This window comes from Exophiala aquamarina (assembly GCF_000709125.1).
Source record: "Exophiala aquamarina CBS 119918 chromosome Unknown aczIA-supercont1.18, whole genome shotgun sequence".
Classification (NCBI taxonomy): domain Eukaryota; kingdom Fungi; phylum Ascomycota; class Eurotiomycetes; order Chaetothyriales; family Herpotrichiellaceae; genus Exophiala; species Exophiala aquamarina.
The window spans coordinates 112,289-140,173 of NW_013550570.1; the positions used below are offsets into that span (position 1 = coordinate 112,289).

A 27,885-nucleotide genomic window follows, 5' to 3' on the forward strand; every position below is an offset into this window, starting at 1 on the left:
GCTGTTAGAACGCACGGTTTTGTTTTTGAATGAGATCCCCTGGCTTCCGGCGACTAGATTTGACCTGTATACACGAAGCCTAGCTGAGAAGTACACTCTAGGCTTGCGGGACGCACTCTAGTTGCTACGAGAGTATGGCAGGCAGCTAACGCAGCGCGCGTAAGGCCGCCTCGTCGAGATTCCGCATAGAGCCACTGTTTGCTTTCGAGCAAGGCAGCGGCGACACGTAGCTTTAGCAGCATTCAACAAACATGGCGAGTGCGACAGGGTCCGCAGGCAAGCGCGGCCCCATTGACTCCGCCTGCTGATGATGGAAGGTGTCCTTCATAATCCATTCTTGAGACGGCCTCAACATTCCATTGAATAGATCCTGTTTTTTCTCATGGGAAGTCGAGAACAAACGAAGAGGTCTACAAAATTTCTCCTTGGAAACTTGCAAAAGCCTTGGTAATCCGGGTACTCGGCGACTCGGGATGGCGGACTCCTTAGGCCCGGATATTTATCCCTACAGGGTTTATTGAATTTCTTTGCATCCTTCATCGTGACCTCCAATCCAGCCCAGGATAGTCATGATCGCTCTAGCGTTGGTGGTGAAGATGAATAGCCTTTCCTTGGTATTAGAGGCAATTCTTCCCTCGCCCGCATGAGGACAATCGCGATTGATCTTGTAAAATCCGAAGTGCACCGTCACTTGATGAGTCAGCCTGGAAAACGAACCCGAAAATGGGCCAATGTCCTCACGGATACGGCTGTCTCTGGCCAGCACCTTCTGGTGGGAAAACTTGCAAAGCATGCAAGGACAATAAGGTCGGGTCTTAGAGGCTCGATGCCAATGTGTATCCTACCCTTTCGGGCACAAGGCTGGTATTCTGGTACGTCCTAACGTCTAGTGCGCGCAATTGCATTGATTTACTGATGGGTCATGAATCAAATCCTGCGCGCATCTATAACCTTATCCCGGTCAATACATACATTCAGGAAGAGGTTCTTCGGTGAATTTCGAGGGTCCGAGTACGAATCGAAGGAGAGACTTACAACAGCGAGATTGTCTCAAACAAATCCACCCCAGCAACAAGCCAGCCTGAACATGCTTGCGAAGACGTTCCAATTCCCCCTGACACTGACATTGCTGACCCTCAGAACCATTCCATTGCGCTGATTTTGAACTCTTCGAGCCTCCCCGCTTTGCCATGCAGCTTAAAAGCATTTTTGTTACAGAGCTTGGAACTATCAGTTTTTAACGTCCTTAGAGGGAACAGTAGATATTCCAGCATACCAAACAACAAAGATCACATTAGCTTGAGAAAACATTTAAAAATGCAACAAGGGATTTCAATGTGTTGTCCGGCTTCGGGAGTATTTGCGGAGACGAATGAGTAGGGTCATCGTACTATCATATTCTACGAATATATAGTGCCTCCTAGTCGTCTCGCCGGGTACAACGTGACTGCAGATTTACTGAAGATCGAAAAATACCTGATATTCACCCTGAACATGGCCTCTATCTCGATTTAGGACCTTAGGGCTCCGCCAACCGTAAAGGCTAGGACCGAGTGTTAAGATCTCTGGACTACAAGCTAAACCAATCAAGCAATGCATCAATGGGTCTGCTATCTAACGACCAAAAGCAGACAAGGCTGGGACCGTTGCTGCAGCTGATCCTGCTCTTGCAGAGAAGTCGTCCTCTTTATTCGGTCATTTCCTCTGCTGCACGCAGATATCGAGAATTTACTGACACGCCTGTTCTATTGGAGAAGTGATAAAACCCAGGACCCCAGGAATCATTGGAAAAAAATCCATCATCCCTTTCGATGATGTGTGTGGCTCACAGTCTCACATCGTTATTCTTTAGCTGCATGTTTTGCTTCCTCGACCGCAGCATCAATGACGACTAAGCTGGCAAGTCCTTCGCTGTCGACCTTCTCCTTGGACACAACAAACACGGCTAAGAACTGCGCTTCTTCGTTGCCTACATTCTCGGAGCGCACGTGATGACACCCGGGCGGCTCATACCAACTTTCTCCGACAGAGTATACCTTTGGACCAGTGCCCTGAGAGTTCGGATCATGATGAGGGCACACCATCTGATTCAACATCTTGCCCCGGATCATAGTTGCCACGACTGCTCCTCCACCGTGCGTGTGAGGCGGTGTCGCCGCGTTGACGGGTGCTGTCACCATGAGACCTAAGTAATAGTGGTTGGGAATATTGGACGGGGATTCCTGGAATGCTGGTGCGACGGTGGCTTGTGGTCTCCTGCGATGAAGGTGGGTTCATGTGAGCCCCTAGTTAACTCTCGTCACGCCGATGGGCAACGTACCCGTCCACTGTCCACTTGCCATCCTTCTTGACGACGTTTTGGTCTTGCCAGCGAATATCAGTAGGGGATGCCATGGTACGCGTACTGGTGAATTATTGTGTTCGCGTCTTAGTCCTGTGACTGGGTTGTGGTTCTAAGTACTTTTGCCAAATCGAAGTTTCAAGAAAACGTATTATCCGAGGCAAAAGTCAACGAGCACAGCTTTATGTGAATCGCGCTCAAGGAATGCCTTCGGTTTAGACTATAGTTCCGATGTACTCCTTTGCCACTCTCAGGTACCAGCCCTTCAATGTTTGTCAGCGGTACCTCTTGAGTTCTGGCCTGTCAGGATCTTCTACCCGCCGATCGCCATGCTTGGTGAACCTGGACAAGATGTGAAGTGTTTCAGGAAATGCCGGAAGTAGCCAGGTTTCCCCGAAAAGAAAGGACCAACCTTTGACCGTGATTGAATCATAATCCTTGTATTCGGAATTACCGGGGCGGCTCGGGCATCCTGCTCCAATTGGAGAGGAGCACGGATAGCCTACTCGCGCCCTCCCAGATGTGCTCCGTCTTGGCGATCAAGGGTTTTGCTAAGCATCATGTGATCGCTACCTGGTGCAAGTACAATGAAATGAGCCTTGGGATTCCCACGTCGATGTTTTTCGTTAATAATGAGGGCGGAAATAATTGCGCTATCAAGCCAGGTTATATATGGCATTTAGCATTTTGAGGTAGTATGTAGACGGAAGCTTAGTCCATCTTGATTTCGATCGCTAACCGAGAAGGACCGAGCTTTCAACATGCAAGCCGTTCGGGTTCATCCAAATCATTCAGATCCGTCAGCACCATTCTCCGCAGCAAACCCTGCCCCTGTGTCAGCCATTCACATCGACATTGGTATCCCTATACCTCAGGCAGCTAGGCCAGGAGAATTGCTTATCCGCGTCCGAGCAACGACAGTCATTCGAGATGCCTTAACCTGGCCTGAGACGTACTCGAAAGAGTACACAATTTTGGGCCACGATTTTTCGGGGACGGTAATGTCAGTCTATGACGAAAGGGAAGATTCGCCATTCAAGCCAGGGGACGAGGTCTATGGAATGGCACATGCAGATCGTGGAGGAACTTGGGCCGAGTATGTTGTAGTGAAGGTGAACGAAGCGTGCTTGAAACCCAAGCGCCTTACCTGGGCTGAAGCGGCCGCCGTGCCTCTATCTGGGCTTACAGCATATCAGGCACTTTTCGAGAAGGCAGAAGTGCGGCCATTGGATTTGGCGAATCCTGGCAAGTTATCATTGTCACAAGTGAAGGGCCACGAGACAGAGCAATGCCGTCTCCTAGTGACCGGGGCAGCTGGCGGCGTAGGCACCTATTTAGTTCAGCTTGGCAGACTTGCCGGGCTGTACGTGGTAGCCGCAACGAGTTCCAACTGCCGCAACAAAAAGTTCCTCGAAAGTCTCGGCGCGTCTGAGACAGTTGAATACGCAGATTTGCAAAAGATTACCGCGACCTATAGCATCATTATCGACACTGTTGGAGGACACGTTCTGGAATCCTGTTGGGAACTTGTAAAGGACGGCGGGAAGCTTATTTCTATCGACAGTGCAAGTTACAACTTTGTGGAGCTGCATCGGAAGTCAGGTCTGAGTCAGCAGAAGACGAGTGTCAAGGCCTTGTTCTTCATCGTCACTCCATCGCGGGAAGGCTTGGAACAGCTTTCGATAGCTCTAGGGTCGGGTCTGCTGACACCGTTCGTAAGCAACGAGCTGGCATTGGCCGACGCAAGGCTGGCCTACCAGCAGTCAGTAGAGCAGTCCACTGGGCGAGGAAAGATCGTTCTGATTCCTTGACGAGGAAAGATAACGTGAAGCACAGGCCATGCCGACTGTCTCACTGCTGCGCACCTCAGTTCGGATTGGCAGAGTAAAGATAACGAGGATGCGCATGGGCTACAAGTTTGTTACTCTTATCAGTGGGGAGCAAGGATGAGGACAATGTATGGGATGGAGGCGGGCTGTGAATGCTGATGGAATTCTCGTATGTGCAGACAGAGCATCTCGATCATCCTACGACGCTGGGTTGTAGAAGGAAATACGGCTTGCTAGAGACGAGACGCCTCGAGTGCATCGTGCAGTATTTTCATACCGCCTACAAATCAAAACCTGCAATCACCTTATCGTTAGCTGACCGAGTCTAACATTCCCAGGACTGGCGAGTTCATCAGAGTCAATATTAGCATATACTGTTGATTATGATTTACTCTCTGGCTCTTCCCGGTCGTGAATACCTTACTGTAAGGCATACGAAAGATTAGTAAGGCGTTGAAGACGCCTATGAGAATTTCTTAGTGGCTGTAAATAACGATTCTGGTTCTGAAAATTCCCGGAATAGTACGAAATATACGCGGCCGATTGACATGTAGGTAGAATTCTCGTCCTCTCGACAGCTCTGACTTAATTCAGATTCTTCTGTAGGAGGAGGATGGGGCTCTCTCCCTTTGACCTCCGCTTGCCAGGATTGTTTCAAGGAACTATCAGTCGTCGGACGCAGAGCCGCAAGCCGAGATGCACGACCAATGTAATCCGAAAGCCTAAGTGGGGTGTCTGTTGACCCAGCCGGTGTTCAACGCCGCTGAGATGGCTGGGATGGGGGAGGCTACGCAAGACGAAGGAGACCTGTCAGCATCTAACCTGATGGTCATTGGAGAGAGGAAGCCTTAGACCCTTTGAGATGCCGCTTGCGCCATGACTCAGTCTTTCGAACTCAGCATAGAACATTTTGACGCTGGAGATTTAACCTACTCCGTACAATTACCATGATGGCATTCAGTCATTTATGAAGGCCACTAGAAGAGAATTTTCTAAAAGGTGCGCTTGTAAGTGCATGAAAATTGCCCTAGATTTTATTTTGTAATCCCAAGTACCTCGAGGGCCTCAGAAAGCCTCCGATTTATCAATCTCCAAGGGCTGCCCTGCCTCTTCCATCTATTGTCAGTATTCCGTACATGGTATCGTAGCAGAAGAAAGGTCTACTACTAATCATTCTCCACAGATCTACACTTGCGGGCCTCCCCATGCACCATTCACGGAGTTTAAGTTGTGATCCCTCCTTGATCCCTCACTTATTCCCCCGCAATATGTTCTCGGCAGATGTCCACTCCAGCGTCAAAGTGCCTTCTACTCCTCACAGGAGATCTACGGCAATCCCCGATATCTCTTCAGTCCCTTTGCCGAAGATTGCCCCTGTCAATTGAAGTTTCGTGGAATACGCTCTTAGCAGAAGAAACGCTAAGCTCAGCCAACCCTTTTTCCCTTCGGTGCACATCTTACCAGGTTGAAGAGGAATAACCTTTGTACAATGTAGGACAGGGCCATAAATCTTGAGGGCTATATTTATCCGTTGAGCGACGAACCCCTCCCTGAATCATGGCGTGGGACTGAGAACGACCCCCGCGATATACTTAGGGTCAGTTATCGCTTCCGCACCTCATTTTCGACTAGAGGAAGAGCGGCTGCACATGTTTTAGAAGCTATAGTCCCACCATTCCTTCTCGGTGCTGTTGTTCAGTACAGCCTATTCTAGGGTGTCCCTCTACACAGTCCCTCTACAAAGGGACTGACAAGCGACGACTCGAGGTGACTCACACCAACTCCGGCTACAGCGGCAAGGATATCCTACATGTTTCTGGATTCAAGATGCCTGAAATGATCCCTATGTATGTTTATGAAAATATTGAAGGTAAGATGACTCACCGGTTGCGTCCTCTGCATCGGTACGAAGATAATATGCAGTGGTAATCAGTGGGATCCGAGGCAATGAAGCCTTGTTGTTGCTGTTTCGTATTCGCCAGCTTCATCCACACACCCATAACCCACACAACTTCTCCCTGCTCAAGCGCCTCATTGTGTCTAAAAAGACCTTGGATGGTGCCTGAACAAGAACTGAATCAGGAGCAATATCCATAGGGTTTACACTGTCAGTTTTGAAGAAAAGTCTTATCCACAATGCCCTTGGTCGACCTCAATCCCCAGTGTTCAGGCGATGCCCAGCCAAAACCTTCCAACATATCAATCAATCTTTTCCATGGTGGTGCTGTTTTCCATCGCGTGTACAAGGCAGTCATACCATTGCCCACCCCTTATTAGCATGGCATATATGCACCTGATCTGCTAGGGCGTCGTCATTCGGGGCGCCTCCCCCTTCTCAAGGTCGACCGAATTCTTGCTGAGAGCGATTAAGAGCTAAAAGCTGCGAGCTAAAAGCTGCGACTGAAACGAGGATTGCTTGGTGGGCATAGCACTCGGAGGACAATATGTGCTTAATGTGCCCTGAAACGACAAGTCAGGACTTGTCGACTGTGCCATTGTTGTCAGTTCTACAAATTAGCCGCCCGTCCAAGTTGCTAAATTGAAATTCCCCACACGGCGCCAAAAAAAAACAAAAGAATGGCTAGGCCTCATAATGGAAGACGTGGGTAAGATACGTACGGAACACTTGCCACAGATCCAGACCGAAAGCTTCAGATTCAAATTTGAGGGATGTCACGGACTTCCACCTGTCTTGGTCATTTTGGGAGGCGGGCATGTCGCCATGACTTGAAGCTGGAGCTGGGCCACATGTAACACGACCATCCCATTGATATTCCCGACAGGTTCGCAGTGGTGGTTGAAGGCGTGGACCGAGTGTATGTTGGAATAAGAGGAGCCCTCACTAGCCCCGGTACCTACGCTGGGTCATGGAGCCTGGATTTCCAAGACCTCTTTTGCAATTTCCTACGCTCCCTCTACTATTTTTGTGAGAGAACAACGAAAAAAGTTCTACCCTGTCAGACAGTGCCCCAACAGTGGATCAAGAGATTCGCAGTGATTTGAATCGAGGTTCGTGGCCCAGTTCAATGTGCCCCCAAGCCTTGGGGTCTTCGCGACATGGAGAGTTCTCAGCCATAAATACATAGCATCAGATGTGATAAGCCACGACGTCATCGGCGCTGGGCATCCTTTCTCAACGGAGCCACGACTGGCGACTAGCAAGGAATGCTAGTAACCAAGCAGAATCCATTCCCCGGTAAACAACACTTGTCCATGAGTTGCATGGTGAATGAGAGGTTGGAAGATACCGACAGTATAGTGTGATTGCGAACATCGCCGCTAGAACAGGCACCAAGCAAGGAGCAACAAAGTTGGAAGCTTGAATAATTCACTACCATCACCTTCGCTTGAACACTTAGTCACCAGTAGATCACGGGACATCATCGGAGCGGCACATAGTGCTTCATTCGGAAAGTCTCTAAAATGTGGATCCCGGCGAGAGTGACAAAATATAGAAATGATAGACTCCATACCAAATCTTAGCGTCACCCCGGGCCTTGGGCCCTGAGACCGCATGCCCAAATCTGCCGAAACCGGGTACGAGGGTCGTACGGAGGTACTTGTGTCATATAGTAGCATCTCATGCATACTTGGCAATGGGGCGGCTCAACAACTTGGCTGTCGTCACAATCCCGACAAGATTACAAGGCTTCCGTCAAAACACCAAAAACCGTGGTGTGTCAAAGCGCTGCGTAGTACTGGATCCAGCCTAGCGTATGAGCATCAATCAACATCTCACAATCGGAGCAGAACACTTTCCTTGCTGAATTTACCTACGTAGCTATTCAGTATCCACCCCTATGCTTCAGCCATTCCTACAGATCATATACCGCAAGAGCTTAACAGACCACGAAGCATATTACGCTATCATCGGGGCTTTAGCCTTTCAGAGCCATCTTGGAATGAGGACGTTGGTTTTGTATTGGTCCGTCTACGTCACATCTGTTTAGCCTGCAAGCTTGGAGCTCGATCTCGGAGGCTTAGCAAATACGTTTTCCATCAGTATATATAGAGGAGGTCAAGCCGTCCAAGATCTTGCAATGAACCCTAAATCCCCAATACACATTCTAGCTTCTCCCCTTGATTATGCTCTACTCACAATATGTACTTCCCCTCCTTTGCCTCCATGGCACCTTGGCCGCTGCAGAGTTTCTAATAGGGACGTATCCTCCCCCCCTCGACCTAAGCAGTAACAAAAGTCTGATCTCTCAGAGTTGGAAAAACCTGAGTGCCAACTTCGACGCATATCTCAAAGAGAAGAAGACCGCCGGCCTCGAGGCTTTCGCCGGCGTTGAGAATGTCACTTTCTCTCTTGGCTTGTTTTCACTACATGACCCCACCGCCAGCAAGCTCCAATACCACTATGCTTCCCCAGAGACAGTCAACGCCGTCAACGGCACCAATGAAGTCGACGGAGACAGCATCTACCGAATGGCCAGTGTCACCAAGCTCATCACAGTCTTCGCCGGGATGCTCGAGATGAGTGAAGCCCAATGGAACACCCCTCTGAGTGAGGTTTTCCCTGAACTTGGAGAGTTTGCTCGCGCCAACGAAGGCAAAGCAGACCCTATTGCAACAATTCGGTGGGACGAAGTCACTGCCTGGTCTCTTGCCAATCAACAGTCAGGTTTTCCAGCCGGAGGGATTGCGGGGCTCGACCTGCTTGGGCTTGGTATCCAGGCAGGAACGCCTAATGCCTTACCAGATGCCTATGGGTTCAAACCGACCGACATCAGTACACTGGGCCCATGCTGGACGAGTTCAGATACAAGCGGATGTACTGTCGAGGAACTTCTCAAAGAGGCAAGTTCTTTGCCGCCGAGCTTCCTCCCTTGGACGAGCCCCAGTTACACCAATACTGGATTCATGATGCTTGGGATAGCAATATCTGGCATATTGGGCAAGCCTATCGACGACATTTACATCAACTCGGTCTTCCAACCCCTGGGAATGACCTCCTCACGATCGAGCAATATTCCGCCGGCTAATCAAGACGAGATCGACCGTTCTGTGGTTGTTGGTGATCCCACTCTCTGGTTTACCCCTGGGGGGCCTACCACTCCTTCCGGTGGCCTGCTAAGCACCATCAATGATCTTTCCAGGTTCGGCGTCAACCTCCTCAACTCAACCCTCTTGCCCCAAGCAGCGACACACAAATGGATGAAACCCACCACGTTCACACCCAGTCTCAACTACGCCGTCGGCGCTCCGTGGGAGATCTACCGCTACATCCATCCATCGACAGGAAAGATCACGGATCTTTACACCAAGCTTGGCGACTCTGGACCATACGGTGGGCTCCTCGCCCTGATTCCCGAATACAACGCCGGGTTTTCGATGCTCAACGGCGCCGCCAACGAAACACTACGAAGCTCTGCCTCACTCGTCGTCCTCGACGCTGTCGCTGAAGTGATCCTCCCGGCCCTCGAAGCACAAGCGGCGGCCGAAGCAGCCCGCAACTTCGTCGGCACCTACGTTTCGACCGATCCCCAAATCAACTCCTCCGTGACCGTGTCCTTCAACAAATCCACCGTGGCAGGCAGCATGTCGGGGCTGAGCCTCTCGGGCTGGACCTCCAACAGCACCGACTCTCTGGCGTTCTTCGGTCCCGAGGTTGTCCCAAGACTTCTACCAACAATCCCCCATTATTCCGAAGACGGTCCCGGCCAAATCGCTTTGAAAGCCTCGACAAACCCCCAGCTGAGCACGTACGCGGCGGCAATCGAGCAGGGCATCGGGCCCTTCACAGGCTTCTACTCCACTAACGGAGACTGGCTTACGGGCGATTCCATCGGGACCTATTATAGTGGCCGTCCGGTGACCAGATTCGTCTTCGACGTCGATGCAGACGGTAAAGCCATCGCCGTGACACCCGGGGCCACTGAGATGAAGCTGGAGAGGAAGGCAGACAAGTGAGCGAGTTTCCCCCCCGGGCGGCAAAACATTGGGTGAGCATCTAGGGAGAATCGGGGAGGATCTGCATTGGAAATATTGCCTTGTCCAGAGTGCGCTGTATATAAACATATAGCTTGGCTTCGCCCAGAGTCTGTACTATAGATACTAATTAATCATATCTCAATTAACTGTACCTTGTCTCCTGACAAGTAATCCTCAAATCACTGGTACCATTTCCATTCTCTTTTCTGAACACAGCAACGTGCTCAGCTGAGATGATCTGCGTGAGAACCCGGTTGCCCGGCCGACTCTCTTTGACGCGTCTCTTTCGAGCCCCGCATGATGCCCTCAGGCCACGAGAGAGGTGTGGGCTTCCATGATCTTCTGGCGCCTTTTACGTCAGAATAAGCATTTGCCCATGACGATATGCTCCCTCCAGAGACAGAAGTTCAAGTGTCCTCTACTTGTATTAACCACACAGTCTATGGCTGACTGAGATGCCCCTCAGGTGTCCTTAGCTTGGGCGGGAATGTTCTTGCATCCTGAGGCTCTAGGATTTTGTTGGTTTCTCCTTTCCTTTTGCTGCTTCCCAAAGAGGAGCAAATATCTGATGGCTTGTCCCCAGCAAAGCAGACAAGGCTTTCTTGAGGCATCGTCACACGATCATGCCCATCCTGCCTCCATCGTCTTGCATATCGATGGCCCTATCCCGAACTCGCGATACTGAATGCTTGCCACCAACCGTTCTCCAGATGCCTTGGCCAACACAACTAGAATTTGATGTCTTCTCTTCAGAGAACTTTGACAAAATAACGAGGTTTTGGCTGCCAATTGACAGTGTTTATTCGATCGATTGTCCATTTGACCCGATCAGGCGTAGGCGAGCAGCATAAACGTTCTCGTTGGTGTCATGTCCTTGGTGATGCCAGATTCTGGTTCCCAGCATGGTTCCAGGTTTGCAATGTCATCATACATTACTTCTGGAGCACATCTGTCTGTCTTTCAAGGTTGTCGCATGTTGTAGAACGAATGTAGCCTCACGACTTGACCTTTGTTGCTGGCTTTTTGGCAAAAAAATCACTCATCTTTTTCATTCCAGTAACGTTAACCTTCTTCAAGTCTCTGACTCCCCGTGACTCGCCCGCTTTCCTTTTGCGATCTTCCTCATCCTGCTTCCTCTTTTTCTCTTCTCGCAGGTCTGTTGCCTCCTCCTCCTCAAGACCGCGTTTTCTGCTGAAGTCGCCGATTGATCTCGATGCATTTGCATCCGCCTTCATCTTAGCAATGGTCTTGAGATGCTCCCTCAGAGGTGTGAAATTTACAGGGGAGTTCTCAGCAGCAACTCGAGCTTGTAGACGCTCTGCTACCACGGGAGGGACATATGACACGAGGATGTACTCAAGGACAATATTCTGTTGCTGGAGGTCTTGCATCTTGCCAGGTATATTGTCTGGAGCAACACTCGTCATTGAACTGCCTGCAGAGAGCTCCGAGAAGACCACAGATGGTGCTGAGCTAGTGGCAGATGACTGCGAGTCCAAATTTTCGGGAGGAGTGTCACAATTGTCTTGGAACGAGACTACTAAACTTGTAGAAATCGAACTGTTTTCTCGCCTGACACTTAGCACAGGCAGTTCTAGCTTCCTCTTTACAAACCTCTCATCAAGGCTTGCCGGTAAGCCAGCACAAATTGCCGCGTTTACCTTTTGCATAACCATCCGCAAGGTTTTCTCCTCGCTGGGTCTGTATAAATGTTCATCCCCGGCCTCAATGCTGTCGCAGAATCTCAACATTGCTTGCTCAAGAAAGCGTCGCCCATGGTTGAAGAGATATCTCAAATGCTTATCTTCATGTATGTAGTCTTCGAGGATATCGTCAATTGGTTGGAAAAGCGCCTTGGAGGATTTAAAAGTCTTAGGCAAGATCAAGGCAAGGAGAAGGAATGCGACATCGAATGTGGTTGCGATGAAAAAGTCGGGACGCTTGCTGATGTAGCCATTGCTGATGGTTCCGCCTTCTTTACAACCTTCCGCGTTGTCATTCACTTCTGCTGAGGCATAAGACTCGGATTTCGAAAAGAGAAGGCTGCGCGGATCATCCGCTGGGGCGTTGACTTTGGTGAATTCGAAAAGTCCTTTCTCTGGGCAAAACAAGAAACGCTGTGGCGCGGAGGATCGTGGATGCTTAAGCAACAGGAACCGGGCGTTGCTGGACAATTCTTTGGGCAATATGAAGTGCTTGAGGGGCTCGCGTTGCTGCTTGACTTGTGGTTGGGAGGGTTTCTGCGCAGCCTTTTTCACCGGGCTGGTCGAATTCGACCTGGTCAAAGGTGCCATTTTTGGAAAAAGAGACGTCTATCTGTATGCTCAAGGAAAACATGTAGAACCAGTACATCAGTCCTCTCCAAAAGGCACGCTCGTAGTCTGCAAGTTTGTACGAAAGTTGCAGGGATTAATTGTGCGGGGAGACGCGTTGTTTCGCCGACGCGTTTTGAGCCCAAAGCGCGTTTTAGGAACCCACCAGCCACCATCGTCACCACCAATTGGCAAATATGCATCATTGGCAAACAATTAGCACTTGATCCGAGTCGAACATCGACGGATTTCGATTAACCCTTTACTAGCATGCAATTCGCCGCAGCTTGGATATCCAACGGCTTTACGATACTCTCTTGATGATCATTCTATCAACAAAGCGCAGGCGCTATTCCGCCCCAATACTTTTACATAAAGGAGTCTACCGACACGGACACCAACTCCCACTCATCACTTGCGACAGATACTCGCATCCGTCATGGCCCATGAGGCCTCATGGCCGCCTCACTCCCCGCACGCTGCTCTCCTCAGCTCACCCAGTGGCCGCAAGAAGTACGAAGCAATGCGGACCTCGCCCACGAAAAGATCAAATACCACTCCCAACCTGCTCGACCGCGTTCGTGCAGCTCGCGGCGAAAGGAACTCCGAGGTGAACGACGACGACGGCGACGGCGACGACTATGATGTCGAAGATGACGAAGAGATACTGCAGCTGAAATTGGCAGCGATAGAGGCCAAGCTGAAATTGAGAAAATTACAACAGAGCAAGAGTCGAGCGCAAACACCAGCCAGGCCACTCTCACGTCCTGGTTCCTCGCATGGGCCCTCCTTGTCGAACGTAAATGCAGGCCAATGGCATGAGAAGCCGACCGACAGCCTCACTTCTATCGAAGTCCCCCTGTCTCCTGTCAGACGGTTGCAACCGGCAACACAGCAAAAGTCCCCGTCAAGGGTTTTACTCGGAATCGACAAAGGGGTTCGCGCGGTTGATGTATCATTAAAAAGGGCGAACACCACAAGCGGTGCCAGGCACAGACCCAGGGCGACTCTAACTTCAAGTAACGATAGACCTTCACGCTCATCTGCTTTCAATTCATCGCGTTCTACCACTTCGGCTAAATCAGCCAGTGAAGTAGAGAGAAGAAAGCCCTTCAGCGAACGTATGGCAGAAGCTCGCAAGAGCGAAACTGATCTCTCTTCTCGGCGAGAAGCTATTGCCCGGAACCGCAGCAAAGGATTCGTCATCGATCACGCTGAGCTTGAAACGTATCGCTCAGCCTCAGAGCAGTCTGCTGTTCTTGATGCCCAAAGGTCCCCCACACGTTTAAGTCAATACGTAGAGTACTCTCGAGAGGAGGTTCTCCATGTTGTAGGACAGCCAAGTTCTGGCGACAGAACTCTCAAGAAGAGCCGGACAATGCCAAATCTACGAGAAACACCGTCTCGACCAACATCGGTGGATTCGGGGAGTCCTAGCGCTCAAGGAGGAGACCCTTCACTGTACGAAGGCTTCTCACAATTGCACCTGTCTTCCCGAATCCTGCCTCATTCATTCCTGAAGCGCACATTGCCTGCAGACCGATTCTCAACCTACCGGATCCCAGACCTCTTGAGAGAAATCAAAGCTCCAGGGTACGAACTACCCGAAGAAGTCTGCGATTACGTGATTTTTGGGATCATTGCCTCGAAATCCGGGGCCATGGACCATAAACAGCCTGCCACGGACGACAAGACAGTCAGCACTAAAGACTGGCAACGGAAGTGGGAGGATGGATCCCAGAATCATCGGAGGTTCATGGCTATCACATTGACTGATCTGGCATGGTCCGTCGACCTCTATCTTTTCGGCAATGCTCTACCTCGCTACCATCGCCTCAGCCCCGGAACAGTCGTAGCAATATTGAACCCAGGCATCATGCCCCCGAAGCCAGGCAGGGAAGAAACTGGTGCTTTCAGCCTTTCCTTAAGCGGAGGTGACGACACTGTTCTCGAAATCGGTACATCACGGGACTTGGGATTCTGCAAAACCCCGAAGAAAGACGGCAAAGAATGCGGAAGCTGGGTCGATGCTTCAAAGACCTCTATCTGTGAATGGCACCTAAATGCCGAGCTGACGAAGGCCCAATCAAGCCGCATGGGAGTCAACACCGGCTCGAACGGGTTTGGAGCCAACGGTCTCGGAGTAGGTGGTAGAAGTCACTTCGAAAGGGGACGAAATGGCCGTGGCGGAGAAAGAGGCCTCAAAAGCGAGGGCCAACAGTACGATCGCCGGACCCAGAGCAATTTCTATATCTCCAGATCAAACACCACTGGTTCGAAGCCCGGACCCAATGATGCTCGCTTCACGCAGTCAAATCCATTCGGCGGTCAAGATCACCTAGACCGCAACAAGGACGAGCGAATCCGCAGGCGCTTTGCAGCCCAGGAGAAAGAGCGCGAGATCGCAGAGAAACTCGGCGGCCTGGGTGGTAACATGGGCTTCGGCGGTGCTGGTGCAGAGTATCTCCGCCAGACGGCTCAGAATTCCGCGCAAGAATTAAGCAAAGACAACAGGAAGAAGACTAGACCAGGTCACCCTACCTACTCGAACCACGGCTCCACTGCTACCACCTCCCAGTCTGGAGATCCGGATAAAGCAACCCAACGTTCAGCTCTCGCAACGCGCTCGAACCTGCTGTACGTACCAGGCTCGAATTCTAACGGAAAGCGGAGGGCAGAGAACGTGCGTCTTTCGCCAGTCAAGAAGACGCGCTTCGTTACGGAGAAGGGGATCCGCGAGGCAGGCAGGGATAGCCTAGGCGGCGCCTCTAATCTTGGAGGTGGAGGGGCGGACAGTGACGATGACTTGGAGATTGTCTGAATGATGTGGTATGATGGTTAGCTCACGTAGGTGTTTTGGGATCAGGATGATGCGTATGAATCGCGACAGCTAGGATGCGGCAAGCGTTAACATACTCTCTACGACGCAACACTGAGGTTCAGCGTGGGAATGCCGCCAAAAGCTGGCCTTTGCTCTCTGTATCCCGTACTGCATCACGAGGCACCTGTTATTACGAAGTGACGATCAGTATGTGGTAATGAAAGCTGTATGTACGAAAATACGATTTTTAGTGGACATCTCTTTGGTTCTGGTTCTGGTTTAAATTGAGGTACATATGTATAAGGGCAATTTAGCCTTTTTCATGGTCAGGATGGAATTTTGCCCAAGGGAAGTGTGCCATTGCAGTCTGATTTGCAGTATTGTGACTATTTGCTTCTGTGGAAGCAGTCGGCACGGAAAGTTGGATAGACATTTGATGCTCCGGCTCCAGGGTTTTGTGTCACAAAAATAAGCCATCCCATGTACTCTAGTTAAAAGGTCAAAGTCTCCATCCACCTTCCTGAGGCAAACGGAGGAAGGTCAACATATCGCCTGATATTTAGTACGTGAAGTGTGGCAATGATGTTCGACAGCTCTTCTACCATCTCTTGCTTTGCCGCCTTGAAATGAAAGCCTGATCATGATGGCCAGAGGTCACTGAGGCTTTGATACATTTTCGCGGACCCCCTGTAGGAAGCTGGATACTCCCAACTCTCTAGGTAGATGTTGGAAATGCTCCTGTGTTTAAAGAAACTGGAGACTGCTGACTCTTAGGCGGTGTGCTTGGACCACCTGCGCTTGTAGCAAGACTTGTTCTGCTCTGGATTGACACAATTATCTATTCCACAGCCTCATTCATTTCGGCGAACAAGGCCTTGATGGAAGAAAAAGGTCACCAGTAGAGCAGACACCGCTAGCCTAGTGACTTCGGTCTGTGTAGCTACTTGAGAGGTGAGAGCGCGTGGCTGAGTTACGCTCGTCGTTAGCTAGGACTGTCCCTTGATCACGCACATGAGAAGAGACGGAGCTCAAGTCTTGGAAAAGTAATTGGCGATCGTGTTCTTCTGAGGGATTTTCTCTACAGTTTTGAGCTTCTTGGCCTTTGGTGACTGATCGTTGTCGGCTGTCACCGGCTTCTCGCCAACCTTCAGCAGTTTCATGAGTTCTTCGAATGGTTCCACAGGTACAGCGCCCCCGCTGGCTTCTTTGTGTCCGCGGGCAAAGCTTTCGCCGAGCCTATCTCTTAGCCCATCAGTCGAGAGGTCAGCTGCAGCTTTCAAACTCTCGATAATATTCACTGGCGGCTCTCTTGACCTTGCGCATCGTGCGATTCGACACGAGAAGTTGACCATACCCGGCAAATATCCTGAATTGGCGCAGACAACAATCTCGAGTGCTTTGGAATTCAGGTAGCCTGCCCATCGGGTTGCAATAACTGGATGGACCTGTGCGGCGGTGTTGATACGTAGGACAGCAATTCTCCCGTCTGCACTGAACTTAGGGGGCGTGTGGGTGTTGAGTTCGACTTCGTTGTTAATCTCCGCACGAGCACTTTGCAGTCTGCCGTTGCTGAGTAGCGTTTTTGGGTCAGTGGAACTCAGTAGGGCATTCCACGCAGTGATAACATCATATTTCGCGGTCCGACGCGGTGCATTGATGAGTGAGACAGCATCGTTAATTGCTTTCTTGGTATGTGCTTTGAATGTCTCTGTCATGTCTGGGAATGGGGGATTCCACTTCAACGTATTACCAAGATCACCATGTGTGCCAATGCAAGCAAGGTAGGCACAATCAGCACCCAAGTCCTTCGAAAGAGACTTACAGATTTCGTAGGTCAACAAAGAGCTTGTGGAAACAGGCGGATAGTGGCAAGCTGAGACGACTAGCGCATTGTCGGGAAACGCATCACTCAAATGGTGGTCAACGATGAGAGTTTTCGCGGAGGGAGAGTCAATCAGCGGTGGTGCAGACACTGAACCCTGATCAAGCACAATAATGTATGCTGGAGCTTTCGCAGCCATAGCCTCTCGCTCAGATTTGAGATGGATGTTTGCCCCCTTCTCGATCAGATGCACCTCAATCAGGGAAGAATCTAACCCTAGCTCAACCAGTGTTCGATAGATTATCACACCGGATGAAAGGCCATCTGCATCTTTGTCGGGAGCAATAAGAGTCTTCTTGCCACTTGCCGCACTAGATGGATCAGTTTTATTATCACGCATGAGCCTGGTAGGGTTGAATACCAATCTTTCAGAAACGATCGAGCTGCTTCGATTGCTGACTCGGGGGCGGGCCAGATGATATTGCCCGCTCCATCTCTCCTTGGTTCAACATCGCAATAATCTGGTAGTTTGTCTCGCGGCTTGGGCTTACTCGTCCGCTTCATGCCTCTCCCAATGGTGATTCCGTGGAATTGAAAAGGAGGCTGAGAAGCTAACTTCTGCGCGGAAACGCATGTATTCGGGTTCCAAGTCGATGCTAGAGAATGGAACCTCACCTCGAATCGTGCTAGTAGTCTAACCACAGAAGCAGTTGCGATCATACTACGGTGGTAGCCACCGTTGGAATTCCAAAAGTGATCTTGATGATTTGGAGGCCTGAGGATCCGATCGAATGCACAAACCTCGCGCATCATGCCCCGTCGTCATCGAGCAGGCAAATCCTCGTCAGACAGAGCCCTATTCCTTCGATCCACATTCTTTGAACGTGTGTTTAGCATGAGAATAATGAATATCGGCGGTCATTTCAATCATTCCTGCCCCCGCATGTTTCATGATCCCAATCAGCATCTAGCAAGGCAGCAACCTCAACTACATATATCCTCGGGCCACACCGGGCCATGATGAGAATTGCTGTTTGTAAGCCTGCTTTTCACTTGACACGATTTGCGACTGCTTATTGAACACTTGATTTCTATACTACCATGATGCTGCAGTCGAGCATGTCGCTGCAGTGATGGGGCCACTCAATATATTGCGCGGGTGGGTCAGTCTTGTTCTTCTTTTCGCACTTCAGGTTGCGCAATCAGCATCGGAACCATGTCCAGCAAGACCTATTACGCACTGGCCAAGTAGCTATGCAGCATTGGGCGACTCTTATGCCGCTGGAGCGGGTGCAGGCTCGCCGATTGTGTTTAGCTGTGGTCGATTCTCAGAAGCCTATCCGGTCCAGATCGCTCATAGCAAGCACTTGAACATATCTGATGCCAATATCCACTACCTGGCATGTGGAGGGAGCGACAGTCGCAGTGTATTGATTCACCAAGTGCCCTTTATCGAGAAGTCTGATGTTATCACGATGACGGTCGGAGGCAATGAAGTCCACTTCTTTTCAGTACTGAATGCCTGCGTCTATCAGTGGTTGCCAATCTCATCGTGTGAGAAAGAACTTGCAGAATCAAGAGCTCTTATTGAATCGCGGAGCCTCATCCGCAAAATTGATGCAGTGATTTCCGAATCAGTGAAAAGGAAGCGCTCTGATGCACTGCTTTTGGTCACGGGTTATGCAAGGTTCTTCAACGAACGTACTGATCTCTGTGACCATGTAACCTTTAGCAGGACAAGACCATTAGATTATCTTACCAAGGACAAAAGGAGAGCTCTGAATCAATTAGTTAGTCTGCTGAATGATGTGGTTCGAGCGTCAGCGGACATTCATGGGGCAAAGTATGTTGATATCGATGGCATCTATGAAGGTCATCGGTTTTGTGAGGAGGGCGTGCACGAACCAGATATTGGACGAGACGACACATGGTTTTTCAACCTCCCTGCGGCGGGCTTCCAGACAGACAAGCAAAATGAAGGCCTTAAGCTACCAATTGTCATTGAGGCAGATTCGGACAGCCAACAGCGGTTCATAATACGCAAGCTGCAGTGGTCGACTTCTGATGACGACGAAATCGACGGCACTCTAGGTTTTCCAGACTTGGAAACAGCAAGAACGTTCCATCCTACTAAATTCGGCCATGTAGCGATTGCGGATGCCATTGTTCAAGAGATAATGCAGGGCAAGTGATCTTATAGGCAAGGCTGAGAGGTGCGATATGGCCACAAGGTGCAACCAATTCACTTACGTTGGAGCAAAAGTAAAGTCGAGGCAATCGCCAGATAGAGCCATGTTGTTGTAGTAGCTAGGAGATCCTGAAGATGGCCATATGGATGCCTCTAAGAGATTCACCTTCACGGTTTGAATTTCTTCAGATACGGAGTGCACTATTACACAGTCAAAGGCGGCGAGTTGGTGAGGCAGTGAATTTGTTGTGTTGTTGCCAAAAGCGGCGTCAGGCCAGTAGCCCGCCACGTCGCAAAGCCTTGGCGCGTACCGCGTTGGGTCGAGTGTTATCTTTTCTCCACCTGCGCCACTGTTTTTGTTTACCTTCTCCCAACACCGTCTTCAATCATGGCGGAGAAGCCAAAGAAACGTGTGTCTGAACTCTATCAGAAATTGACTCAGTTAGAGCATATTATCAAGCGACCAGACACCTACATTGGCTCCGTTGAGCGCACCGAGAAACAACTATGGGTCTACAATACCGAGAAGGAGTGCATGGAATACCGGGAGGTTTCCTTTGTCCCCGGTATTTTCAAAATCTTCGATGAGATCCTGGTCAATGCTGCCGACAACAAGCAAAATGACAAGAACATGGATGAGCTCAAGGTCACCATTGACCGCGAGAAAGGCGAGATCAGTGTCTGGAACAACGGTCGCGGCATCCCCATTGAGATCCATTCCAAGGAGAAAATCTATATCCCTGAAATGATTTTCGGCCACCTCCTCACTGGTTCCAACTACGATGACGATCAAGCAAAGATTACTGGTGGTCGCAACGGATACGGCGCAAAACTCTGCAACATCTTCAGTACGGAGTTCACGGTCGAGACTGCGGATGCGAGGCAGAAAAAGAAATACAAGCAAATATGGACCAAAAACATGTCAGAAATGGGCAAGGCGAAAATCACGGACCACAAAGGCGACGACTACACGAAGATCACATTCAGTCCAGATTTCGCCAAGTTTGGAATGACTGGGATTGACGATGACTTGGAAGCGCTCTTCAAACGTCGCGTGTATGATCTCGCTGGCACCTGTAAAGGCGTCGCAGTCAAGCTCAATGGCTCCCGGGTCCCGGCACGGAACTTCAAGAAGTACATCGAGATGTACACCAAAGCCATCAAAAAGGAGAGGGGCGAAGAAGCGGCGAACGACACCTCCGAAATCATCACCGAATCCACTGATCCCCACTGGGAAATCGGGTTTACCGTATCTGACGGCTCCTTTCAACAAGTCTCCTTCGTCAACTCAATAGCTACTACATCTGGAGGTACCCATGTGAACTACATCGCCGATCAAATCGTGACGCGACTCATGGATATTGTAAAGAAGAGAAACAAAGGAGGCGCAACTTTGAAACCAAATCAAATTCGCAACCACATCTTTCTCTTCGTCAATGCATTGGTTGTCAATCCAGCGTTCACATCACAAACCAAAGAGCAGCTTACCACCAAATCATCTCAGTTCGGCAGTAAATGCCAGGTCTCGGAAGAGTTCATGAAGAAGATCGCCAAAACAGAAGTCATCAACAATATTCTTCACTTTGCGCAGCAGAAAGCTGATCAGATCCTCAAGAAGTCTGATGGAAGCAAGCGCAGCCGCATGAACAACCCAAAGTTGACTGATGCCAACAAAGCAGGAACCCGAGAAGGGCACAAGTGTACGTTGATCCTCACCGAGGGAGACTCAGCAAAAGGCCTTGCCATGGCAGGACGGTCAGTCGTCGGTCCTGACTTGTTTGGCGTGTTTCCCCTTCGTGGAAAGCTGTTGAATGTTCGCGATGCATCCGTGGACCAAATCTCGAAGAATGCCGAAATTCAAAATATTAAGAACTTCCTTGGTCTTCAACACAAGAAGGTTTATACTGATACCCATGGTCTCCGCTATGGATCTTTGATGATTATGACGGATCAGGATCATGATGGCAGCCATATCAAAGGCTTATTGATCAACTTCTTACAAGTCCAGTTTCCAAGTCTACTTAAAATCCCCCATTTCCTGGTGGAATTCATCACACCAATCGTCAAGGTTTGGAAAGGGGATCCCAAGAACCCTTCCCAGTCCCGGTCATTCTACACCATGCCCGAGTATGAAGCATGGAAAGAAGCACACAAGGGCGACAAGTCCTGGGACCACAAGTACTACAAGGGATTGGGTACCAGTACAGCTGAAGATGCCCAACAATACTTCAATGACATTGACAAACATCACAAGGAATTTGAAGTCATGAAGGATGACGAGCCAGCATTGATTGAGTTGGCGTTCTCAAAGAAGAAGGCCGACGAACGAAAGGAGTGGCTCCGCCAGTTTAAGCCAGGCACCTACCTGGACCATACGAGCAAGGAAATATCTTACACCGACTTTGTGAACAGGGAGTTGATTCTTTTCAGTATGGCCGACAATATTCGATCCATTCCTTCTGTGATAGATGGTTTGAAGCCTGGCCAGCGGAAGGTCATGTATGGTTGCTTCAAGCGCAACATCAAGAAAGACATGAAAGTTGCGGAACTTGCAGCACTGGTCTCAGGATTAACAGCATATCATCACGGCGATGTCTCTCTCCAACAGACAATTGTGGGCCTGGCACAGACTTTTGTAGGATCCAACAATGTTAACTTGCTGGAGCCGTCTGGGCAATTTGGTACTCGAAATCAAGGGGGCAATGATAGTGCTAGCTCACGTTACATCTTTACACGCCTATCTGGATTCGCTCGAAAGCTATTCAACCCAGCAGACGAACCTCTTTTGAAGTCTCAGACCGATGACGATAAAGTCATCGAGCCTGAAATCTATGCACCAGTGGTGCCACTGATTCTGATCAACGGTGCAGACGGTATTGGAACCGGTTGGAGCTCTTCGATTCCAAACTACAATCCAATGGATATTGTTGATAACTTGAAACGCAGAATGAAGGGTGAAGAGTGGACACCCATGGTGCCTTGGTTCCGAGGGTTCAAGGGTGAAGTCAAGGCAACTGCTCCCGATCGGTTCCAGTTTAGCGGTATCATTCATCAGACTGGCGACACAGAGGTTGAAATCACCGAATTGCCCATTCGCACCTGGACTCAAGATTTCAAAGACAAGCTCGAAGAAATCATCAAGGCAGAGAAAGTGCCTTCATTCATTAAGGACTACAAAGACTACAATACTCATGATAGCGTCCACTTCGTCATTCAGATGGACGAGAAACACATGAAAAATGCTGTCGATGAAGGACTAGTCGAAAAATTCAAACTCACAAAGTCTGTTGCAACTTCGAACCTGGTGGCATTTGATCCTCAAGGTCGCATCACCAAGTACGCGAATGTGGAAGCGATCCTAGACGAGTTCTACAGTTATCGCCTGCAATTGTATGCCAAGCGAAAGGAATGGCTATTGCAAGACATGCATAGAGTTTTGCGACGCCTAAGCAATCAAGCCAGGTTCATTCAGATGATCATTGACAATAAATTAATCATCTCAAAGAAGAAGAAAGGTGTCTTGATTGCGGAACTCCAGAAACTTGGGTTTGATCCATTCCCAAAGACTGCTGATGCCGCCAAACAAGGGGAGATAGAGCCTGTAGTGGATGATGACGATTCCGAGGACTCTTCCGTTGACGCGAACTCCTACGACTACCTCCTTGGTATGGCGCTCTGGTCCCTGACCCAGGAACGAGTGGAAAAATTGCAACGCCAAATTGGGGAAAAGGAAGAGGAAATCGATATATTGATGAAGCGATCGAAGGAGGAGTTGTGGACAGCTGATCTGGATGCATTCATTGACGAGTGGAAATTCCAGCTCGAGGATGAACAAAACCGAAAGCGCAACATCCGGAAGGGCAGACGCGTGTCCAAGAAATTTGCAACTGCCGCAAATTCTAAAGCCGCCGTCAAGAAGCGCAAAGGATTGGGCGATGCCCTTGACGATTCTGAATTTGAAGAATTTGCACCGAAAGCGAAGAAGCGTGCTCCTGCTCCTAAACCGATTCAAAAGGCCATTACTACATATACTGCACCAAAGACTAACGCCCTCAAGAGTGCCATGGACCAGCGCAAACTCTACACTGACGGTCCAGGTGATTCCGCCGCCGAGGACTCCGAACTTCCCATGAAAGACAGTGTGGACTTGTCAGATGAAGCCCCGAAGCCTGCAGCACGAGAAGGGCGCGGAAAGAAGACGGCCAAATACACAATTGACAGCGATTCGGAAAGCGATTTAGATCACTACTCCGACGACTCTGAAGATGCACCAAACAAGAGTGCAGGATTAGAGTCGGCAGACCTATCAGACTTGGACGAGGTTATTTCCAAACCTAAGCCACGCGCTGCCGCGAGTCGCAAGAAATCTCCACTCGATGACGATCTCGATAGCGATTTCGACCAACCCTCGGAAGCCCCCGAAGACGCTCCCAAGGTCAATGGCACCTCAAATGCAAGCGGGACATCAGATGAGGACGAGGTCATTCCCAAGCCAAAGAGCCGTGCTGCTCGTCCTGTTGCGAAGAAGCCCGTCAAAGTTCTCGACTTAGAGGACGAGGACGGGACGGGACTACCTCCGAAAACCAACAGCAAGCTGGTTCCGAGTGACGAATCCCATTTTGATGAAGTTATGCCCAAGCCGAAGAGTCGAGCCGCGCGTCCAGCCACCAAGAAACCAACAAAAGTGACCGAGTCGGAAAGTGAGGATGAGTTCAAGACTAGCTCCAAACCTATTGCCGCCGATGAGTCTGACTTTGATGACGTCGTGCCTAAGCCTAAAGCCCGAGTTACGAAACCTGTCGCAAAGAAAGCTGTAAAGGCACCAAAAGCGAAGAATGATAGCGGTGATGAAGTTGCACCCAAGGCGAAGGGCAAGAAGGTGAAGGCAGCCGAACCATCTGATAACGATGAACCTATTGCAAAGCCTAAGGATCGGGCCCCTCGCGCGAATGTCAAGAAGGTGCCAACATACACATTGGAATCAGATAGTGACAATGGTGACGACTTGCTGGCTGATCTCGGTGACATGGTCAAAGGGCTACCGACAAAGACTGCGTTGAAAGACACACAACCCAAAGAGAAGAAACCTCCGGCCAAGAAACCTGTGGCCGCAGCAAAGAAACTGGAACAATCACCTATTGCGAAGGCTTACGCAAAACGATTGGCGAAGAAGAAGGCGGTTGATTCGGATGATGATATGGATATGACCTTCTGATTGACGAGAGATGAGTTTTCGCACTATTTGGCTGACGATGGTGTGGGATCGAGGACTCGTTTGTCGGTCACAGTTGCTGGGAGGGTGTCAGGAAATTGAGACGGCCACGCACTACAGGGATTGTGGCTGGGGCTGACGGCATGGATGAGACATCGAATTGACAGCATCGGGGATTGTGCTAAGAATTGCAGCGTATTTATTCTTTATTGACTTCCCATGCCCTGTACCGATCAACGAACTGCACTTCTAGATCTGAACTGTTTCAACAGATTCAATCCGAAGTTTCCAGATTCGTCGGCAGCTGGAGTTCGGACGGTTGGAGTATTGCCAGGTGCTACTAGTTCATGTTCTTTCGAAAGACCTCAGATAAGTGAATCCACAACTGTCAGAAATCCATTCCTCAATTCCACTCTATCAGGCTATACTGTGCCTCACGCAGGCTTGTGCAACCTCTGGTGCAGAATCTGATACCGAGATTTCTTTGTCTGTTCATGGAATCGGCAAGGCAGCCCAATCAGATTCTTGTTTGTACAACCTCCGCCCTGTCCGTTGCGGAGTCGGGGCTCGAGGCCTCCATGACTTCTGAGCACCACCGAGACGTCTTGACGCCTCGTCAGTCTTTCCCTGGGATTAATTTGCTGCAAGATGTGCCTGCGAGCATCTTGATACATATCCCCATGGCTCGATCCACTATTGTGGAGGTCGTGTCTGTCTGGCCCTGGACTCCCCCTCGATCGAGTTCACACAGGCTTCACTAATCTACTGCTATTGACCCCTCTTAGGCCTGAGTCTCTGTCTTGGTTATCTATTAACAGCGGCATCATGGCTGTAGGCGCCCAGAAAAAGAGACTGGAGAATTTCTAGTTGGTAAACATGGCTATGACTTGGACTCTCAAGCAAGTGCTCGGTGCTTGAAGACCTCCACCCGACCTACTGCGCATTTCCGTAGATTCAAAGACGAACGTCCTCACCGCTCATCTGGCGAAGCGATTGAGTATCACCGATTCGTTCCGTTGTTGGGAGGTCATGCTGGAGAGGAAGGGCTTTTCAATTCGCATGGGTCCAGACTGGAAGCTTGCCTTAGTTGGCATCCTTTTTGACGAATAGGAAAGCTAAAGTTCAATTCTTTGATGGCATATGGGGCATTGAAGGGATGTCAAAGACAGTTGTCGCAGACTTACAAAGCCTCACGCTTTGTCTTCAAGGGCAGACGCGCAGATTACTGTTTGCTACTGAAACCAAGCGCCGCAGATGCCGACTTGGTGACTTCCTCTGCTACTCATGAATCTAAAATAAGAGCTTTGAGGCAACCCTCTTTGATCTTCTGCAGCAGCACCATGGCTGCGATCAAGTTACTTCTCAATCCTCTCGCGGACACCGTTGATCAGTACAGCACCAGCATGGACAGCAAGGATGAGGCATCAACAGCGGAGAGCGATGCCGGGCTCGTCTCAGATATACTAGAAGGTGTTCGTGGGAAGCCCAGTCGAAAGAAGCAGAAGGTCTCCAAGGATGCTGCCGTTTTCAAGGCTGGTCCAATCCGTGGCGATTGTCGGTATCCTCCTCACGAGGAGCACGACGAGTTCCTGGCAGAAAAGCATGAGATGTTCAATGTTTATCCAGTGGGCAGCATTGCCAGCTATGCCAGACATATTCCCTACAACAGCGAGAAGAAGCTTTTTTTGGAGAAGACTGGTAGAGATTATTTTGAAGGTATGGAAGATATCAGCCTCGCAAAGGGGGATAAGATGTCAAGCTGAACAGGGCCAGTGTTCCAATACGAGTTCAAGCTTCCGGGCGAAGGTCCCACCTACACCATGATCTGGGATTACAACATCGGCATTGTACGCACCACCCCTCTGTTCAAATGTGGACAATACTCCAAGGTATTTGCAAGATATCCTTGACCAGCTCAGCAAGCAGCTCTAACTTGAATCAGACAACTCCAGCAAAGATGTTGGCACGAAACGAAGGCTTGAAGGAGATCTGTCATAGCATCACAGGAGGAGCGCTGGTTGCACAAGGTACCGTTGCTTGGACGACATACAGTCGGGGCTCATTGCTAACGCGAAGACAGGCTATTGGATCCCCTACGAGGCAGCAAAGGCAGTGGCAGCGACATTCTGCTGGAACATTCGCTATGCCCTGACTCCAGTCTTCGGCAAGGACTTCCCTGAGCTCTGTATCCCCCCAGACTCGGAGGACTTTGGCAACATGCAAATCGACCCCGCGATCACCAAGAAATGCGCAGAGCAAGCCCGACTGTACCGTGAGCTAGAGTCGACACAGAAAGAGGTCTTTAACTCCCCATCTCTCATGTCCACCGTCTCCAATAGCGGCACGCGCACACCCACGACCCCCAAATTCAAGCGAGAATTCAAGAAGATCATGCCCAAGCCATTGAACATCCCATCCGGGTTTGTCAGCGACGATGCATCGTCCGTTACCAGCCGGGAAGACGACAAGTACGTCTTGTCATCTCCATCTCCCCAGACCGGCTTCAGCAACCCATGGTCCGCAGTCAACAGTCCACGCTCGCCATCGCCCAAGATCAAATTCAAGAACCCGTGGTCCCCTGCCACCAGCACTCGCTCCGACTCGCCATGCGGTGGCTCCAGACGCAAGAAACACCGTGATGCAGTTAACATCCCACGCTCATATGCCCCTCTGGACACAATGCCGCCTCCGTACAAGCCTCTGTACCACGTTACACTCGGCGCAGCGGAGCAGCAGCATGCTGATGGGGATGAAGCAGAGTCAGCCGCCCACGACAGCGACAGCTCACCAGCAGCATACCGCCGCATGGACCTGGACGAAGACTACGACGCAGGCTCAGACGACTCTGACGCACCGTCAGGCTCCGCGGTGGCAGTCGCATCCGTCACGGCCATGACCACCACGGCTCGCAAGAAGTCCACCAAGGCGTTCACGGACTTCAATGCCGCACTGGTGCTCATGCAGATGAGAGACGTCAGCAAGGGCTTGACTACAGGCTTGAGACGTCTCAAGCGTCCTGCCTCCATGTAAGGATAGACACGCATGAGTTGGCCCTGCCTGCTGTGGGCACGGGGCTGGCTGACATCATGAGCTGCGGCCGGGGCTATGCTGCTGTTCGTGAGATTGGAACAGCGTTGATGGACCAGGGGGGAATACGGGCCAGAGGCGATGTAGAACGCATGTACTTTAGATAGCGCATTTCCAAGGTTCTCTCTAAAGATAGCAATGATATCAGTCGGAAAATAAACACCGTTTATTGTGTAGGTAAAGGTAATTCCCTTGGCCCCTCTCCCGCACGGGCTGAAGCTGGTCCCTAAGCCTCGTCGACCCTTCCACGATGCACCCTTCTAGACTTCCAAGAAAAACCTATATGTATCACAGGCCCGAACTTCAGGTTTAAAGCTTCACATAAACTATGAATGG

The 27,885-nt window shown here is 50.2% G+C and overlaps 9 protein-coding genes across 9 annotated transcripts; 6 read left to right on the forward strand and 3 right to left on the reverse strand.

Moving 5' to 3' along the window:
* Window positions 1-1,841: 1,841 nt before the first annotated feature.
* On the reverse strand, window positions 1,842-2,394 carry A1O9_11509 (uncharacterized protein; the record flags this gene model as incomplete). The annotated part of the gene is made up of 2 exons (XM_013399405.1): window positions 1,842-2,256; window positions 2,321-2,394. 2 exons carry the CDS (start codon window positions 2,392-2,394, stop codon window positions 1,842-1,844), a joined length of 489 nt encoding a protein of 162 aa, XP_013254859.1.
* A 708-nt stretch (window positions 2,395-3,102) lies between these two features.
* A1O9_11510 (uncharacterized protein) lies at window positions 3,103-4,152 on the forward strand (the record flags this gene model as incomplete). Its single annotated transcript, XM_013399406.1, has 1 exon — window positions 3,103-4,152. The coding sequence occupies one exon, from the start codon at window positions 3,103-3,105 to the stop codon at window positions 4,150-4,152; it is 1,050 nt and encodes a 349-aa protein (XP_013254860.1).
* A 4,104-nt stretch (window positions 4,153-8,256) lies between these two features.
* A1O9_11511 (uncharacterized protein) lies at window positions 8,257-10,086 on the forward strand (the record flags this gene model as incomplete). The annotated part of the gene is made up of 1 exon (XM_013399407.1): window positions 8,257-10,086. The coding sequence occupies one exon, from the start codon at window positions 8,257-8,259 to the stop codon at window positions 10,084-10,086; it is 1,830 nt and encodes a 609-aa protein (XP_013254861.1).
* A 1,016-nt stretch (window positions 10,087-11,102) lies between these two features.
* Window positions 11,103-12,401, reverse strand: A1O9_11512 (uncharacterized protein; the record flags this gene model as incomplete). Its single annotated transcript, XM_013399408.1, has 1 exon — window positions 11,103-12,401. One exon carries the CDS (start codon window positions 12,399-12,401, stop codon window positions 11,103-11,105), a length of 1,299 nt encoding a protein of 432 aa, XP_013254862.1.
* Window positions 12,402-12,858: 457 nt separating this feature from the next.
* Window positions 12,859-15,240, forward strand: A1O9_11513 (uncharacterized protein; the record flags this gene model as incomplete). Its single annotated transcript, XM_013399409.1, has 1 exon — window positions 12,859-15,240. The coding sequence occupies one exon, from the start codon at window positions 12,859-12,861 to the stop codon at window positions 15,238-15,240; it is 2,382 nt and encodes a 793-aa protein (XP_013254863.1).
* A 1,028-nt stretch (window positions 15,241-16,268) lies between these two features.
* Window positions 16,269-17,626, reverse strand: A1O9_11514 (uncharacterized protein; the record flags this gene model as incomplete). Its single annotated transcript, XM_013399410.1, has 2 exons — window positions 16,269-17,433; window positions 17,484-17,626. 2 exons carry the CDS (start codon window positions 17,624-17,626, stop codon window positions 16,269-16,271), a joined length of 1,308 nt encoding a protein of 435 aa, XP_013254864.1.
* Window positions 17,627-18,195: 569 nt separating this feature from the next.
* Window positions 18,196-19,254, forward strand: A1O9_11515 (uncharacterized protein; the record flags this gene model as incomplete). Its single annotated transcript, XM_013399411.1, has 2 exons — window positions 18,196-18,221; window positions 18,312-19,254. The coding sequence occupies 2 exons, from the start codon at window positions 18,196-18,198 to the stop codon at window positions 19,252-19,254; spliced, it is 969 nt and encodes a 322-aa protein (XP_013254865.1).
* A 384-nt stretch (window positions 19,255-19,638) lies between these two features.
* On the forward strand, window positions 19,639-24,465 carry A1O9_11516 (DNA topoisomerase II; the record flags this gene model as incomplete). Its single annotated transcript, XM_013399412.1, has 1 exon — window positions 19,639-24,465. One exon carries the CDS (start codon window positions 19,639-19,641, stop codon window positions 24,463-24,465), a length of 4,827 nt encoding a protein of 1,608 aa, XP_013254866.1.
* Window positions 24,466-25,802: 1,337 nt separating this feature from the next.
* Window positions 25,803-27,492, forward strand: A1O9_11517 (uncharacterized protein; the record flags this gene model as incomplete). Its single annotated transcript, XM_013399413.1, has 4 exons — window positions 25,803-26,178; window positions 26,236-26,351; window positions 26,405-26,489; window positions 26,543-27,492. 4 exons carry the CDS (start codon window positions 25,803-25,805, stop codon window positions 27,490-27,492), a joined length of 1,527 nt encoding a protein of 508 aa, XP_013254867.1.
* Between the last annotated feature and the right edge of the window lie 393 nt (window positions 27,493-27,885).